Source organism: Emydura macquarii, unplaced genomic scaffold (genome assembly GCF_026122565.2).
Source record: "Emydura macquarii macquarii isolate MOO-44397 ecotype Brisbane River unplaced genomic scaffold, CSIRO-AGI_Emac_v2 contig_691, whole genome shotgun sequence".
Taxonomy (NCBI): domain Eukaryota; kingdom Metazoa; phylum Chordata; order Testudines; family Chelidae; genus Emydura; species Emydura macquarii.
Genome location: NW_027130828.1, coordinates 1,199,187 through 1,215,907, shown reverse-complemented (window position 1 = coordinate 1,215,907; position 16,721 = coordinate 1,199,187). Strand labels below are relative to the sequence as shown.

At 52.0% G+C, this 16,721-nt stretch overlaps 1 protein-coding gene across 6 annotated transcripts in view; it reads left to right on the top strand.

Annotated features, from left to right (window-relative positions):
• Positions 1–801: 801 nt before the first annotated feature.
• The window catches only part of MVB12B (multivesicular body subunit 12B), a 100,859-nt gene continuing 84,939 nt past the window's right edge, over positions 802–16,721 (top strand). For 5 of the 6 annotated variants that reach the window (XM_067541670.1, XM_067541667.1, XM_067541671.1 and 2 more), the window contains exons 1-2: positions 802–888; positions 12,771–12,893. In XM_067541670.1, the coding sequence (XP_067397771.1) occupies positions 12,783–12,893 (111 nt within the window). In that variant the 5' untranslated portion in view covers positions 802–888; positions 12,771–12,782. Of the gene's footprint in view, positions 889–1,029; positions 1,096–12,770; positions 12,894–16,721 lie in introns of those variants that run through there. The other variant, XM_067541666.1, reaches the window with a different exon arrangement.

Below are 16,721 nucleotides of genomic sequence, written 5' to 3'. Positions count from 1 at the left end.
ATCTCCTGTGCAGAGGTCCATGGAGATGGGGTCAATCGCACCACACAGGTCTGTACAGTCAGGTGCTTCCGACTTTGCAGCATGGGGCCTTAGAAGATGCTGCACTTCGGGTTTGCTGTACAGCTTCCTTCAGGTCCTGACAGCCCTGGCTGGGCTGGGTCCTGCTCTGAGCAGGGCTTGGACTAGGTATGCTATTCTGCTTCTGCTGGCAGTAGACAGATGATGCTCCAGGGAGGAGTTGTTGACGGGATCTGGTTTTCGCGGTTGTTTGAAAGGAGGTGCTGGGCACCAGCACCGCTCGCGTGTTCACCACGGGCTGGTTTCCAGACCCTGCGTCCTTCTCCTCGCGCCTCCTTCTGTAGGTGCAGCTTCGGCAGCGGGCACAGGCCGCTCCGGTTCACCTCCGTCCCGGGTCAGTCCGGCCATGCCCGCGGAGGACGGGACCAGGGCCGGCGGGCGGTACGTTTCGCAGGTCAGGGAGCGCGGCCGGGGCGCGGGGGCTGCAGCCAACGCTACATGCGGAGTCTGAGCGCGGGGCGGCCGACAGCCGGGTGCGGCCGGAGCGCAGGGCCCCAGGCTCCCCCCGGCGCAGGCCCAGGGGCGCCGCAGAGCCGAGCCCCGCAGAGCCGAGCCCCGCAGCGGCGCCCTCTGCAGCCGGAGCGGCGGTGAGCCGGACGGAGCGGGGCCGGGCGGGCCGGGCCGGGGGCGGAGCGGGGCCGGGCGCAGTGCGGGCTGCGGGAGGCAGGGGGCTCTGTGCTGCGCGGCGGCTCCGGAGCCTGTGTCAGCCGCGCCGCCGCCGCCCCCAGCCCGCCCGGCCCGGCCCCCGAGCGGAGGGAGAGAGCCTGACGGGTCCGGGGCGCACGGGCCGGACGGCGGCGCTCCCGCTGGGTAAGGCACCGCCGCTGGGCTCCGGCCCGGCCGCCTCCTCCCCGCCCCGCCCCGCAGGCCGCTGCTCCCCCGCCGCTGCCGCCGCGTCCCCGCCGCGCCGCGCCGCGCCGCTGCTCCCGCCGGGCCGGGCCGGGCCGGGCGATGAGAAGCTGCTTCTGCCTGAGACGGGGCAGACGGGACCCGCCGCCGCCAGCCGCACGGGCAACAGTTAAGTGTCCCCGGCCCGGCCCGGGCCCCGCGTCCCTCCCGCTTCGCCCAGCCGGAGCGTCCCGCCCGCGGTCCGCGCCCCGCTGCCCGGCGCTGGGGGCTGGGGCTGGGCCGGGCCGGGCCGGGCCGGGGGCTGGGCGGGTTGTCGTGTCTCCCGGGCAGGGCCAGCCCCAGCCGCGGCGCGGCGCGGGCACAGGGCTCCCGGCGGGCAGGCTTTGTCTGGGGTGGCTCCTTCCCGGGGCCGGTCTGTGCCTGGCCTGTCCCGTCCCACCGGGCGGGCAGTCTGTCTGTCTGTCTGCGGGCACCCGGCCGGACCCTCTTGCGCTGAACGCGAGTTGCTGGAGGACAGTGGGTCTGAGACCGCCCGGCCTGGCTGGCTTTGTCCGCTGCCTGACACCGGCCCCCCGCCCCCCAAAGCTGTGGGGCAGGTCAGTCGCCCCTGTAAACCGGGGGTGCAGGCACACCCCCAGACGTGGCCCGGAGCCTGACAGGGTCCGTCAACAACCCTCACGGGCTTTTATCACAGGCACCTTCCAGCTTTTATGTTCACCTCTGCTCTGTGTGTGTCAGTCACGCACAGCCGCAGAGGGCAGGGGGTCGCCTGTCTCCCTTCCTCGACTGTTCCTTTCCGCCCGCATCCCCAGACAGTGACAGCCAGTTCCCAGCTTGCCCCTGTTCTGGTCACCATTTTTCCAGCTGAGGATTGGGAAGAAACCCGTCCACCCGTCTCTTTGCTCACCTGAGCCGCTGGTGACTGAAGGCATGCATTACTGTCGCAGATATTCTGCAAACGCTTATGCACATGCTTCCTTTGGATATGTGAGTTGTCCATTGGTCTTATTTCTGGCCTTCTGAGGGACCGTGTGCACCTAGGGAGACCAAACAGTGAGTTCACTGGGCTTGCCAGAGTCACAGTGCATTTCCCAGCTTGGACTGGGTGCTCTGGGGTGCTGGTAACAAGATGCGTTGTCGTTCAGTGGTTGTTAGCATTGTGTTCTTGGAGGAGACCCTCTGTGCCGCACTACCAACCACATGTGTATTAAGTTTTTTGCTCTGCTGGCTCAGCTGCAATAATCACCTCAGTAATCTGCAGGGTGACCTTAGCCTGCCGAATAGTCCATTGGAAGTTAGTGGACTTTGTGGTGAGAGCAGCGTGTGAGGTGCAACCTGTGTTGAGACGTGTTCGGTTTCTGGCTGCAGGTGCTTACACATTTGTGTTTCCTGGTTTCTGATTTTCTCCCCTATTCTCAGGGTCTCTTCCCAGCTGAGCTGATAACGAGCATTCCCTCCTCTCCGAGCACTGGCCAGGCAATGGCATAGGCTGACTGCAGCTTTATTTATTCATCTCCAGCGTACATTACTGGGACTTGTGTATTTCTGCTCTGGTGTTTGGGAAAGTTCACCCAGCTCTGTCGAGACTAGGGTTTGAAGACCTGCTGTTAGGTCAGGCCGGCTAATATGATCTAACTTAGATCTTCTAAAAGGCCAGGTCTAGGCTTCAGTTAAACCTGCAAAGTTATGTCCATCGGGGTGTGACTTCTTTTGAGTAACACAGCGATGCTCGTATGAGCCTTAGCGTGGATGTAGTTATACCAGTATAACTGTGCTCATGCCAGTTCCCTGGACCAGTATAAGCACAGTTCCATCAGTATAACCATGTCCCACTTGGGGCAGCTCTGCCAGTTTAGCTATACTGGTCTAACAATACCCACAAAAACCTCCAAGTGTAGACAAGGCCTAACTCTCTTGCCAAGACGAGGCAATTTGTACTTCAGCAGGTGCCAAAGTAGTCACGGTAGTGCTTCGATTCCCCGCTAGGGCTTCAGCACCACCACAATGGCCTATGCTGAAGTGCCATTTGGCCTTGTCTTGACTGGAATGTTAGTGCCTGCTCGACTGCGTGAACTGACATCCTCTAACCATTGCCTTCAAATCCGTGTCAGGACTGGGCCTTACACATCAACGTTCCTCTGGGTACAAGGATCTTTAAAGCTTAATCTGATGTGCTTTGGGGGTCCTGGCCTTGACCATAGTGCGGCAATTCTCCTCTCATTATGCAGAGCTGTCTCTAACACCAAGTCTGAGGCTTTAGCCCAGTTCCAGTGACACTTAGGGCTTGTCTGCACACATGCGGGAACGGAAATGACTCCGATGGAGATCATTTGGATGGAATTCACACTGTGTGGACACTTGCTTTGGGTTAAGAGTGTTTTATTTCAATTTCCTTTCTCAATTTTTTTTAATGACTTAAGCAAAATTGAAATAGAGCACTCGTAATCCGAAACCAGTGTCCACAACCAGACTTGCACTGACGTAACGAAAGGGACAAGTTACAGCTAATGTAGTTATTTCAGTTCCTGTTTCTGGTTGGATCAGCCCAAGTTCCCATCTGTGCTGCAGGCTGTAACTGTGCTGTGTATCAGGTGCAGGTGGCAGCTGCCTTAGCTCACGTGGAGAGAAGCCCTAACGCAAAATGATAGCTCGCTGAATGGATGTCATTTTACCCTGAAGTTCCGACTACTTGTGACCATCCAAGCGTTGGAACCCAGCATCCTGGCCAAAATCCAACCGTCTGCCTAAATTCTCCCCACATTTGTGATTAGAGAGAGTTTTCCTCTTCACTCCCTGTCGTAAAACTGGCTGTGAGCAGCTGCTACATCACACCCCAGTGGTGGTGGGTGAAGTGAATCGCGTGTGTATCAGTTTGGAGTGCTTTGCCGTCTACTTTGGTTTGCGAGCTGCTGTGTAAATGTAAGAGTGTAAGCATTCAGTAGCTACAGCGTTTTAGAACAGACTTGCAAACAGTCTTCAAATAGCATTGGAACGAAGGCTGCAGTAATGTCTCGCTCCATAGACTTTGTAACGTTATTTCTGCTTTGGTACAGGAAGTTAGTAAGAGGCCTTAATTTTTCAGTTTCATCTTTGCTGACTGATGTTCTGCCTGTGTGGTAACAAGTTGGTGTCAGAAGTGTGGAGCATGTGGTTGAAGGAGGAAACGATAAGAAAATTATCCTCCTGGTTCCTTGCCATTCAGCTTTAGAGCTCTGCTGGCTTCTCACGCCGTGTTCTGTATCTACCAAGTAGATCATCAGATCTGCTCTACTCACGCACAGTTTGCTCTGTAAATTACTTGTTTTTGAATTTGTAAAATTTCCTTTAAAAAATGGAATACTAAGGTAGAGAAAACAAACACAAGTATGCAAGGATGGGACCTACGGGGAGTTACCAAAGGCTGTGCAGTGAAGTCTTGTGGCAGGACCTAGGATAAAAAGAACTAGACTTGGCTTTGACCTATTTGGACAATGTAACTTGTTTCGATAATGGGCACTGCTAGCAACCTCTTCCAGGATCCTGGGTTTTTTTTTTCTAGAAATGCAGAAGACTCTTGAAGGGAGCTAAGCCACTGGGGCATGTTAGCTGAGAGCACTCCGCTTCTTCCAATTGAGAGGAACATTGGGAAGATAAAGACTATCAGTTAGAACGTCCACAGGGCCCAGGATTAGAGTCAGCATCTCTAGGATTGTGTGCGCCTCTGCCCATGTGATCAGCAATGTTCTCTCTGCAGGGTTATAAGTAAAGATGGGCCAAGAGCTAAACCCCCCTAAATATTGTGTGTATGCTGGTATGAGAAGGGGTCAAAAGATCCTCTGACTTGGGACCCTATTTCAGTTTGTGTAACCTTTGCAACTGAATGTTAGATTTTCATCCTTTGAAATATTCTGGCCCGATAAACCACCTGCTATCGGCCCCCTGCCTCCCTCTCTTTCATTGTGCTGATCGCTCCGAAGGCTGAAGAAATCTCTTGAATGAGATGTACCAGGATTAGACTGTGGCCGCTTCATCCATTTTCTTTGAAAAGGCCAGGGGTCTGTTGGCTTAGAGCCCAGTGCTGCAGAAAGTCCTGCTCAGCTGATATATGTAGTGGCTCCATGTAAAGTGTCTGACATCTTTACACATCACTGGTTTGCAGGATGGAAGTCCCAAAGTTGGTCTCCAAGCCGTCTCTCCAGCCTGGCACATACAGAGCACTGCCTGCTGAGCTAGCTGGCGTGCAGTGCAGCTGAAACTCTGCTTCGATTCCTCTTGCAGTCAGAAAGGGTGGAACGGGGGAACAACCAGGTTTTCAGAGGTTATTGTGAGTCTCCTTCCTAAAGGACCAGGCTCTTCCTCTTCCATCCCCATGCAGCTTTGAGTTGCTCCCCATCAGCTGCGCTTTAGGATTATTGGAGAACTCTCCACAAAGGGAGTTGGTAGGAGCACGTTTCCAGTGAAAGGATGGTCAGACTGTCTCTGATGAGTTGAACCCTGTGTGGGGAGAGCTCCCACTTACTAACCAGCAAGAAGCAGCCGGGATCCTTATTACACAGATGGATCAGGATGGCAGTGCTTGCATTTCCTGGGTGAATGCAGGCCTTTGCCTCTGCTGCATCTGCTCTTCACTCCAGTATGGGAGCCTGACTCCTCTGCACTCCAATTGCCACAAGGACAGCGAGGAGTTGGCTTAATTATAACAACGTGTGACCCTGCTTAGGATGAGCTGCTGTTGCAAACAGAGAAACCCTCCCTTCCTAGCCTGTGAGAAGGCTATCTCTGGGAAGAACTTGTCTACTTCTTCCCTCATCCTCTACGTGCCTTCCTCCACACTCTTTCCTCCACGCTCACCACCGTCTCCTCCTCCAGATCCTTCCTCAAGACCCATTTCTGCTGTGACGTTGACAAGAGATTGGCCAGCTAATAATGGCTTGCTTGAGGGCTGGTCGGGGATGGTTGTTCTGTTTTTATTTAACAATAAAATCAACTCTATGCGCAATGTATCTCAAAGGCATCTTCTCCCAGCCTCGGCCTGTTGCTTGTCATCCTAGACGTGGAGCTTTTCGGGCAGGGACCATATCTTCCTGTGCACGCGGAGGTGCTGCCAGAGTGCAGAGAACTCCTACTGAGAGATGGTGAGCGAGCTCTTCGGAGGAACATTTCCTCTGCCCTCCTTTCCTAACTGGCAGTGCCCTCTGCAGCAGTCTGAATCTGTCCTCCGCCCTAGGGCTCAGCGTCTTCGCGCTCTCAGCCAGTGTGGATTGGACGGGCACAGGGTATTGGGAGTGATCTAGAGAGAGAATGCTTCCAGCTAAGGGGGAAATTATCTCGTAATTGATTTGGTCTCTTCCCACAGTGACCCTGCCCCGGATGGAGCAGTGGGGGCCTTTCCACACTGACTTGTACAAACACCGAGAATATAAAAGAGGATTATAAAATGCACCCTCCTGATCAGCAGGTTTGAGATCTCAGCTGCAGTGTGTCTAGCCAGAACTCCAGGTTACACTTGCATTGTTTAAAGAGACGCTCACTGTATAACAAGCTGTCTAATAGAAATATTTGTGTCATCCTCCATCTTCATTTAACCTTTCTTTTATTGTTAAGGGACAAAATCACAATGAGTTCAGACGCATAATGGTAAAGAAACCAAACTTTGTTAGTGCCCCCAGGGAGGAATGAAGTGTAACCAATGGTGTGTTTGCCCAGCCAAGGACTCCTCTGACACTTGTGCAAAGTTCACAGAAATATTTATCTGAATTCCCAGTGGACATCCTCTCCCTCCATGCCCGTTCCCGGTGCATCCACGGACCATCCACAAGATAAGAAATTGCCCTAAATAGGTAACCATGGCCCAGCAGAAATGGCCGAATAATCCTATTGCTTCTCTGACATCAGAACAGTGCACAGAACGGCGCAGTATCTAATGTGGCTCCGGGAGCAAAGTGCAGGCCTGCCGCAAGGGGAAAGCCTCCTGCTCCATGCTGGTAGGATGTGAGCTTTGGTTTGCCAGCAGCACCCTAGGAGCTGCACCAGGAGTAGTATATATGAACACAGTGCAGTGTGTGATAGCCCTAACCCTGCCCCAGAACGCTGGCTGGCTGAGTTCGCAAAGAGGTGGAATGCAGCCCAAACCCTCGGTGGGGTGTGGGCTGCAGAGCTGGAATGCTTCCCGGAGCAGCTAGGTCATCAGGAGGCTTGTTGCGGTAGAGGGAAGGCCAGGAGCTCAGTGCATGCTGATTGCAGCCCATTGTGGGCCTATGGGGTGCTGTGAAAGACAGCACAAAGGCAAGGGAACCTCTAAGATCCCCCCTGCCCCAAGGTGATCCCCTGAAGCCTCATGTGACGCCAACACATCCCTCTTGTACAGCTCCTTGCACAGTGTGGCCCTGTTTGGGGTTGAATGCACTATTGCAATAAATCCAGTCTCTGCTGGCTCAAGGAGCCAGGGCCCGAATCTGTGCAGCAGGAACGGTCTAGCCCAGGTGGCATATGCTTTCCCCTGGATTATTTTTGGAGCCTGCTTGCTAGGTTACAGTGCCACGTGCTCCTTGGCTGTGTGGGGGGACCTGACTAGAAGAGAATGCGTAGGGCTGGCCGCGCTGTGCTGCTCCCCACTCATAAGAAGAGTCAAGCCCTGGTGGTTGTTATCACTCAGCGCTGCATGTACACGTCTCCTGCCCTCAGAGACAGTGTCACATCTGTGACTCAGCCCTGCAGCTTCCATCTCCTGCCGTCTCGCAGGAGAAAGGCCTGTTTCTTTAGCTCTTTCCGTCTGCTGTTACCAGAACAGAAAGGCTTTGTCTGAGCAGTGACACAGTCAGAATTGATGCTGTCTTGCCCTCCACCCCCCAGGCTGTGAGTCAGACACCCACAAAACAGCTTTGTGCTTTCGCTGCACAGCACCTCATCGACAAAGGCCCCTCTTTTCCCCCTAAACTGCGGGCGGGTTTGTGTCAGCCTGGCTGGAGTGAGACGTGCACCTTTCTTGAACTATGCCCCAAGGCAGAACTGGAAACCCTGCCTGTGTCTGTGACTCCCTGCATTCACTTGGCATGGATCTGTGGCTTGTGCTAAGGGGTCAGAGCCCACTAGCAGCTGTGAACCAGACCACGGCTGCGAACTTCTAGGGTGACCGGTCTTGAAGGAGAACTCAACTCATGGATGCTTTGGCAAGTCTGTTCAGTGCGGCTTGGTCCGTACCTATGCGGCCGCAGCACTGCCAGCATCTCCGTGGAGAGAAGGTCGCAGAGATGCTGGTATTTAGAATCCCCTGTCATCTTTCCCACTGTACAAAGTTCTCCTGGTCTTTTGATTGGTTCCCCAGAATTATTTCCCCTGCAGAGTCCTCTGAGCTGTGCACCATTCCCCAGTGCTCTGGTGGCAGAGGAGGGAGAGAGACCTTTGATATCGTTATGTTTCTCTTGGGAGACGCATGGATTCTCTGTGGGGCCAGTATATGCAGGTGGATAGACAGCCTCACCGCTGAGCCAGGCGGAGGGCATTGGATGAAATCCCTCTGAGCCCCAAGACCATTCCTGGGGGTTGTCCAGTGGGATTTCCATTGATGCTGAGCATCTTGTCTGCACAGAGCACCCAGCCTGTGCTGTCCCAAGAATGAATGAGCTCCAAGTCCTGTTCTCTGCTCCTCAGCTGCTCCATGTTTCCTTCCTCTGCTGGGACCTGGGTCCTGTGTCCAGCCAGCAAAGGCAGTTGCTTAGAACTGGCCCTTCCAAGCGAGGTGTTGAGCCGCATGCCAAGTTCTCGTAGAATTGGTGTTCGGGTCCCACCACATCCATTCCCATTTGTGTGAGTTGGGCTTTCATTTGATTCTGAGACCAGCTGCAGAGCGCAGGGGCTTAATATCTTTGGTTAGTCAAGTTTGGGCTGTGGGACAGAGGCCATTCTCCTTCATCCGGAGCTCTCTTTACCTCTCTCTGCCAGGTCAAGCACCCTGCAATCCCGAGACCACACAGCAGTGTTACGTGTGCTTCTGATCCCTGCCGTAGGGTGTGCAGGAAGCTGAACTTCATGTTTTCTCTTCAGTCTTGGTCTCCTGAGGGACTGGCTGCTGCTGGCAATGTTCATAGCACAGTAAAGTCATGGGGAGAGACCTGAGGGCTACTAATAAGCAGAAGTGTGTTTATGATCCGGTGTACAATAAAGCAACAAGTATTTTCGGCCAGTGGCTGAGGGTGAAGACTGCTTCGTGAACAAGTTGTGTACACTAGAAAAATTTCAGCTCCACCAGAAACCAAGCTTATGAGGAACCAAGTAACTGTGAAATGGCATAGGAAATTTCTTCCCCTCAGATGCTCACAGCTGACGGGGGGCTTATTTTTTATTATAAAAAAATAGGGTGATTGTTTTTCACCAATTCTAATAGACTGCAGCAGTCTTCCATCTGTGCAGCTGCTTCTCACTAAAGCCTGAGTTCCGTGGGAACCCAACACTGCCGTGCAGGGATAAACAGTCTTTGCAGTGTCTGGGGCCGGCATCTCCTGTAATTCTTGAGGTTAAAGAGCTGCAGGCGGCTTGAGCTATGTTTCTGTGTGAGCCAGTTGGACAATGCTGAGAAACTGCTAGGCACAGAAATAAAAAAAGCTGTCTGGGATGGGGGGGAATGGTCACCCTTCCGAGCCTGCTCTAAAGAGGGGCGTTGAGACCATGTCTGAGTGAAATGAGCCAGCGTAACTCCTCTGCGTGGAGGGCTGTGATGGCAAACTGTATTCTGCCTCTCCTGACTGCTTTGCATTGAAAATCTCAAGCCAAATGTTGCGGGAGCTCAGTGGGGAGGCGAGGGGAAGGCAGTTGGGATGTGGCTGAACTCTTTAGTTCTGGGGTAGAGATGGCTGGAGAAAGGCAAACATTTTCAAAAAGGAGCACAGAAATGTCCTGGTTTGTCGTCCCCCCAGATTTCTTAGGTTTTGGCTTTTCATTGAAAAGCTAGAAAGTTTCAAAAGAAATTAAATTTTTATGCAAAAGTGTCCATTTAGGGCAAGTCCACGCAGGATTAAATCACTCTCTCTCCCTGTGCAGTGTGATCGGGCAGGCTTTCCTGAGTGCTGCAGCACAGTATTACACATCACCTCTCCTCCTGGTTTTAGGCCACCTGGTTTTAGGAAGGCAGGGTGGGACTGTGGCAGAGTCTGCAACAAAGTGACTCGGGCTTCAGGAGAAATGATGCGTCTTCCAGAGAAAGAAGCCTTGTGAGGTTCTGAGGCAGAGAAGGTGCTTCAGGCAAATCGGATGCAAAAATATGCAGCTGACAGAAATGCTGATTTGTTAGCTGCCTAGTGGAAGAAATGGCTTGGGCCAAGATTTTCAAAAGCTGCTGATGATTTTGGACACCCAATTTGAGGCGCCACAAAGGGGTGGGTGCATATTTTCAAAGGGTGGGTGCTCAGAGCTCTCTGAAAAGGAGGCCTCTTTAAGGGGCCCTCGTCCCCCCTCCCCCAATCACCAGTCACTTTTGAAAATCTTGGCCTTGGTGCTTTGTGGGTGTTTTAAAAGGAACAGTGTTGTTTGCTCCGCTCTTACGAGCTTTCCAGGAGAAGAGAGTCTGTGGGCGATGTCCCAGTCCATACGTTTTAGCTGTTCAGGGGGATTGTGATGTTTTTTTCCACAAACAGAAGGCTGCAAGGACTTTTTCATCCCGATATTATCGCGTGTCAAGTCCTGGCACTAATCCTGAATGCTAAGCCTGTGTTCGCACGCTGCAGGTCAGTGCTGCCATTTGGTACCTGCCTTGTTGTCACGTTTAGATGCAGCAATAACTGGTGATGTTGAAAAAAATTAGAGAAATCAATACCCTTCCCCTCTGGTTAGATAGCAGTAGCCATTATGAAATGTGCTGAGTGTATTTTTTCCTGTCATGCATTAGGGAATATCATTATTTCTTTTAAGGACAGTGGGGATTCACCCAAGAGAAGTTAATATCAATATTTGTTACATATCAAAAGAAATTGATGGGCATCAGTAGGTCGCTAAGCTATTGAGAGCAACCTGGAAATGTTTGTTTATTAGAAAACCTATCTACATATCTGTGTACAGATGACATCTCCTGTATTTTTAATTCACATTGTTCTATTTCAGCACTGCACAGTTAATGCCTTCAGTTGATGAATTGTTAATTGCAAACAATTTTGGGAAGTTGGTAGGTTGCAGTGTTTTGAACTGCAAGCAACAACGTGGGGTTTTGGTTTAGCTGTTGCATATAATTGAACACGAGAACCATGTTTGCTGGAAGGTGCTGGCATCTCTCTATTCTTGGGGCTGCGTTCATTCTTCTGAGCTGACTGTGTGAAGCTGAAGAGTCTGTGGGGGAAATAGAAAGGCAAAACACAAGAGTTCAGAATCCAGATTCATGTTTCCAGCTTGCTAGAAGCTTGAGTTGTCTAGAAAATGAAGTGAGCTGCATTTCAGTTTCTTTGCATTTTCAGGAGACTGGTACAGATGCTGAAACAGAACTCTTCCTCACACCAGCGTGGTGGCAATTGCTTCCCTGACATTGGAGACGGCGGCTGATGGTTGGGGTTTTGGCGGGTAGGGGGTGCTATAGATACGCTGGCTGTACATGGAGCGCTGTTATGTAGGATGCCAGAGTTACCTTTGGTTGCCTGTAACAGGGTGTTTGCTCCGACCCTGCCTTACGAGGTGCAAACACCACTGCCGCTGGGCTGGCACCAGCACTCACCTCTGCCTCTTTTAGAAGTAGGAGTAACCAGCCCCCTTCACACCCCTGAAGTTGCTGGCGTTTAATTGCTATGAAAAAGCAGCCGAATGAGGTGGCTTTTTGCACAGCTTGTCTCAGCAGCGAGGCTCTTTTACATACACGGCTGCCTTTTCCTCTCCTTGCGTCGGGCGCTTTCTTGGCGCGTTCCTACCTGGAAGCAAGAGAGGACTTGCCTCAACTGGCTTTCTGGACAGGATGCCACATGCTCCGGCAGTGGCCCCGTTCCCCCAACCTTGCCTGGACTCCAGCCCTCTCCCTCTCCTCCTCCCTGGCTAGACTTCTGGCAGCAGCTCTCCCACCTGCTCCTCTGACCCAAGCCTCCGTGGGACCTGGCTGGCACGTGCGTCCCCCCTGCCTGCTCCCTCAGTCTCTTGGACCCACTCTTCTCCATGTCCTTGGTGCACCTTTCTCTCCCCTGAAGTCTCCAAAACCCAGCTACATTGCAGGTCCTGTGCGTGCGAAGATCTCCAGGCCATGCCCATCACACAGCCTGCCCGTGCTGAGCCGCCCTGGGCCTGTTTGTGCCTTCCTGCTGTATCGGCTCTGTGGGCCCGGGCTGACATTCTGTGTCTTAGCTGCTGCACAGTGCCAGGTACATGATAAACCAGGTGCCATATAACCAGATCTCTAACCAGCTCTAGCTAAGCACTGAAGGGAGCGAGGGAGGCAGGCTCCCAGTGGAGTCCTCAGCTTGTCTGATGCTGAGCTGAGCAAAGCCATTAAAAGTAGCTTCCTGCCCTCCAGGAATGGCAGAACCACTTGTGCCCGTTTGAATCAAAGGGCTCAGCTTGCCTTTCATTGGGCAATGGGCTCAGGTTTTCTTAATGGGACTCGATGGAGACCAGCCCCGGCGAAATATCCCAGAAACAATAAAGTTAATCTCCGAAGAGGCTGTTGACCTAAATTCCTGGCCTATCAGAAAGGGCGCAAATGTAAGTTCTTATCAAAAGCAAATGCCTGTTTAAAAATGCTTGAAAGCTTGACTGCTTTAAAAATGCCGAAGGTGCGTGTGGCCGTAGCTGGTGTGCTCCAGCGTTCACGCTGCAGTCTGCGGACCGGCTCTCTGCACGCTGGGTGCTCTGATAAGGGGATGTGCTGCAGTGCAGACTCTAACTCTGTTTCCCTGTTTCAGGTGCAGTCCATAATGCCTGAAGTCCGAGACCTTTCAGATGCCTTGCCTGACTTGCCGATGGATCCTATCACAGGCGTTGGTGTGGTTGCATCTCGGAACCGGGCGCCTACAGGTTATGATGTAGTAAGTAGAGCTGATAATGCCTTGGCAGTATTGTTCGTTTGTCCTTTACTTTGCAGAGAGCAGCATCTCTTCCAGAGAACGGGCCGGCTATTTGTATGCTCACCTTGAAGAACGTGTTCTGGGGTTGGTTTCGTACCCAGCCGCCCTCCTCCAGGTCTTGGCTTTGGAAGTATTTTAGCAATATTTTCCATCAGCAGAAGTTTGTGGGTGCAATCATGTTACATCACCTCTTCCACAGGTGTGTAATGCTAAGCACAAATCTCTTCTGCAATTACCTGGAGGAGGGCTTTCCAGAACAGCTGGCCAATGTGGCATGTAAATGTAATAATCCTAGTAACACCCTCTTGAAGGATTCCAAAGCACTGTACAGATTATATCTACAGTCTAAATTAATCCCATATCAGCTGTTTAACATCCACATCAGCACGATTCCACACTTCAGGTTGGAAAGCAAAGAACTCTACATCCAGCGGAAACTGCAGGGAGAACTTAGGCCAGCAAAATGCAATCCTGCAAATTGGTCTTTGGTAGGAAGCTAGGCAACAGGGAGAGGCACTCGGATACTATAGTGATGAGGACCATAGAAGTATCTGCATGGATAAACAGATGGGGTGGTTAGCAGCTGCTTAGCCCTTGGGTTGATTGGTCAAATTGTTTTAGAACCAGAACAAGCATTTTTCCTGAGACCGGTGACCCGAACCAGTGAAAGATTTGAACACATTAAACTTGTCCAGCTGTCAGTTGGAAGCACTGCTCCCGTGTCCGGGTAGACCAATGGTCCATCTGCTCCCCTCCTCCTGCATCCTGCTCTTTCCACACTCAGCGCCCAGCAGTGGCCAGAACATGATGGAAGCCAGTCAACTCCCTGGCCCCACTCACTCCTTAGAGCACTGGGTGGGGCTAATGAAATATAAAAGGGCTCGGGGCAGAATTGTTTTCCAGAGCCAAGCAACTCCTGGGCTAAGGCAGCCCTGTGGGCTTCTTCCTGCTGCTCCAGTGTGTCGTTTACACCAGTGTACTCACTGGGCACCAATGTGCATCACAGCACACCTGCTGCAGCCAACAGAAAGAGCCACTGATTTGGAACGTCGGGTGTAATGGATGAGCCAAGTAAATCATAAAATGCAGGGAGGCAGAGAGTGGCTCTGCAGCAGAGGGGTCCGGGAGGTCTTGAGAACTGTTTGCCTATGGTCCCCCACCATGGCATGGAGTGGCATCTCTCTCTGTGGCTGGCTGAGCCAATGGGTTGTCTAGGCAGAGCTCCCTGCCGTCCCTCCTTCCCTCGCAACTTCTGCTGCTTGGTACATACTGCAGCTTGCTCCCCCTCCGTGATTGCATTGCAGCATCGCCTTTCTGACCGGAGGCAAATACCCTCTCACCGCCCACCCGGCAGGAGGCACTCGTGTGCCCTTCCAGATAGGAGGCAGAGTGACTTATCTGCACCACCTTACAGAGTGCTCAGGAAGAGGAAGCTATCAGAATTAAAGATCACTGGGCCACGGCGCGCGGGCAGCTGTGGGGGGTGGTGGGGTGGAGTGTGGCAGTTGTGGGGTCGTGAAGGTGTTTGTGCCTGATATGGTTGCTGGAGGGTTGTTACCTGCGTGAGCAGTGCAGCGTGCTGTGTGATTAGCTCACTGGGAATTACCGCTCCGGCAGAGCACTGACCCAGATAGCGTGTCGGGGCGAACAGGAAAGCCGGGCAGTAATGTATGGAAAGTAAATGAGCTACAAGCTCCTTCCTGTGTGTTGTAACTGTGTTAGGGCCGGGATCGTGCTCTCCTAGGGGACACGGAGGAAGCTACCTCTTGTCTAGTTTTGTGCCTTCCCTTGTGTTTACAGTGAGCTCTCCTCTGACCCCAGCCCCAGGCAGCGGGTGGGTCTCCTGGCTCTGTCTCTCCCACTCCCTGCCGGAGGTGTGACAGTAACAATCAGACTCTGGGAGCCCACTGCAGCTCGTGGCCAGTGTGGGACAGCAGAGTCCTGAGAAACCCCCTCTACCCTCCCACCAAAGTCACAGGGGCAGTGCCCCAGCGAGTTCAGTGGGCTGCCCTTCTGTGGCAAGAGGCCCCCTTGTCTGGAAAAGGGCCCTTAACCCTGAAAGATGCGTGGCCCTTACAAGTGTGGGCAACAATGGCATTGCACTCGTGACACAAGGGGCAGCGAGAGGTGCAGTGGTGAGGGAGGGTCAGGCATCGTAGACCAGCTTGTGGGGAAAGTTCTTATGCTGAGAACTGGGTGGCGGGATGGAAGGAAGAATCATAGGCATAGCCAGGCTGGTTCAGACCTAAGTTCTGTTCAAAATCAGCCCGGTTTCCTGTCTCTGGCAGAGGCCAGCACCAGGTGCTTCAGAGGAGGAGGAGGAAAGAAATGGTGCAGCAGGCAGCTGTGGAAGAATGCCCCTGGAATGTTTCATCCTAACCCTTCATAGTTAGAGACTGGCTTACGCCCTGAAGTAGGATTTTTATCTCCCTGCCAAAATGTATGCTCACGTTAACTGTGGTAACTCTGAATATTCTTGTTAGCCATGTAATGTCCATCCCCTCTTTGAATCTTGCTATGGCATCATGTGTCAATGAGTTCCACAGGCTAATTTTCAGTTGTCCATTTTCATTTTTATCCATTTTTTCATTTTCATGTTCATTTTTATCCATTTTCAATTTGCTGCCTTTCAGTTTCATTGAATGACTCTTGTTCTTGTGTTCTTAGACAGAGAGGACAGAATTCCTGATCGACCTTCTATAGGTTATTCGTTATTTTATATACTTTTGTCGTGTTCTCTTTTTTCCCCACCCCTCCACCTTTGTCTCCTTTCCAAGGCAACAATCAGCATCTTTTCAATCTCTCCTCATCTGAGAGTTTTTCCAGCCCGGTATCATTCTCAGTGCCCATCGCTGACACCCCTCTATTTCTGCAATGTCCTTTTTAGATGGAGTGGTCAGTACTGTGCCCAGTATCCAGATGGGCTGCACCCTGAATTTATGCAATGCCCTTACAGTGTTTCTGTATTGTCCATCTGGTTCCTTATACATCCTGTTTAACTGTTCGTTTGACCACAGCTGCCTGTTGAGCCAAGGTCTTCATTAAGTTACCCACAGTGATGTCCTGGTCCCTCTCCTAAATTAGTACAGGTAGCCCACTACCCTGTAAGTTGTATGGATGTATGGGAGAGGAACAGGCTGCAGAAGGGAGATGAGCTAGAGAGGGAACCAAATGATGGCAGATCTTGATGGCTGGAAGGAAGACTCTGGGCACCATATTTCTGGAAAGATGTGGATAAATTGGAGAAAGTCTAACAACAACAACAACAACAAATGATTAAATGTCTAGAAAACGTGACCTATGGGGGAATATTGAAAAAATTGGGGTTGTTTAGTCTGGAGAAGAGAAGACAGAGAGGAGACAACTGTTTTCAAGTACATAAAGATTGTTACAAGGAGGAGGGAGAAAAAATTGTTCTCTTTAACCTCTGAGGACAGGACAAGAAGCAATGGGCTTAAATTGCAGCAAGGAGGTTTGGGTTGGACATTAGGAAAAACTTCCTCACTGTCAGAGTGGTTAAGCACTGGAATAAATTGCCTAGAGAGATTGTGGAATTTCTTCATTGGAGATTTTTAAGATCAGGTTAGACCAACACCTGTCAGGGCTAGTCTAGGTAATACTTAGCTCTGCCTTGAGTGCGGGGGACTGGACTAGAAGACCTCTCAAGGTCCCTTCTAGTCTTACGTTTCTATAATTCTCTTTGTACTAGAACTTGAAGTATCCAGAAATCTCCACTGTCTGTGTTTAGAAAATGGCTCATGAGTTATAATCACTGGCAAGTTCTGCTAA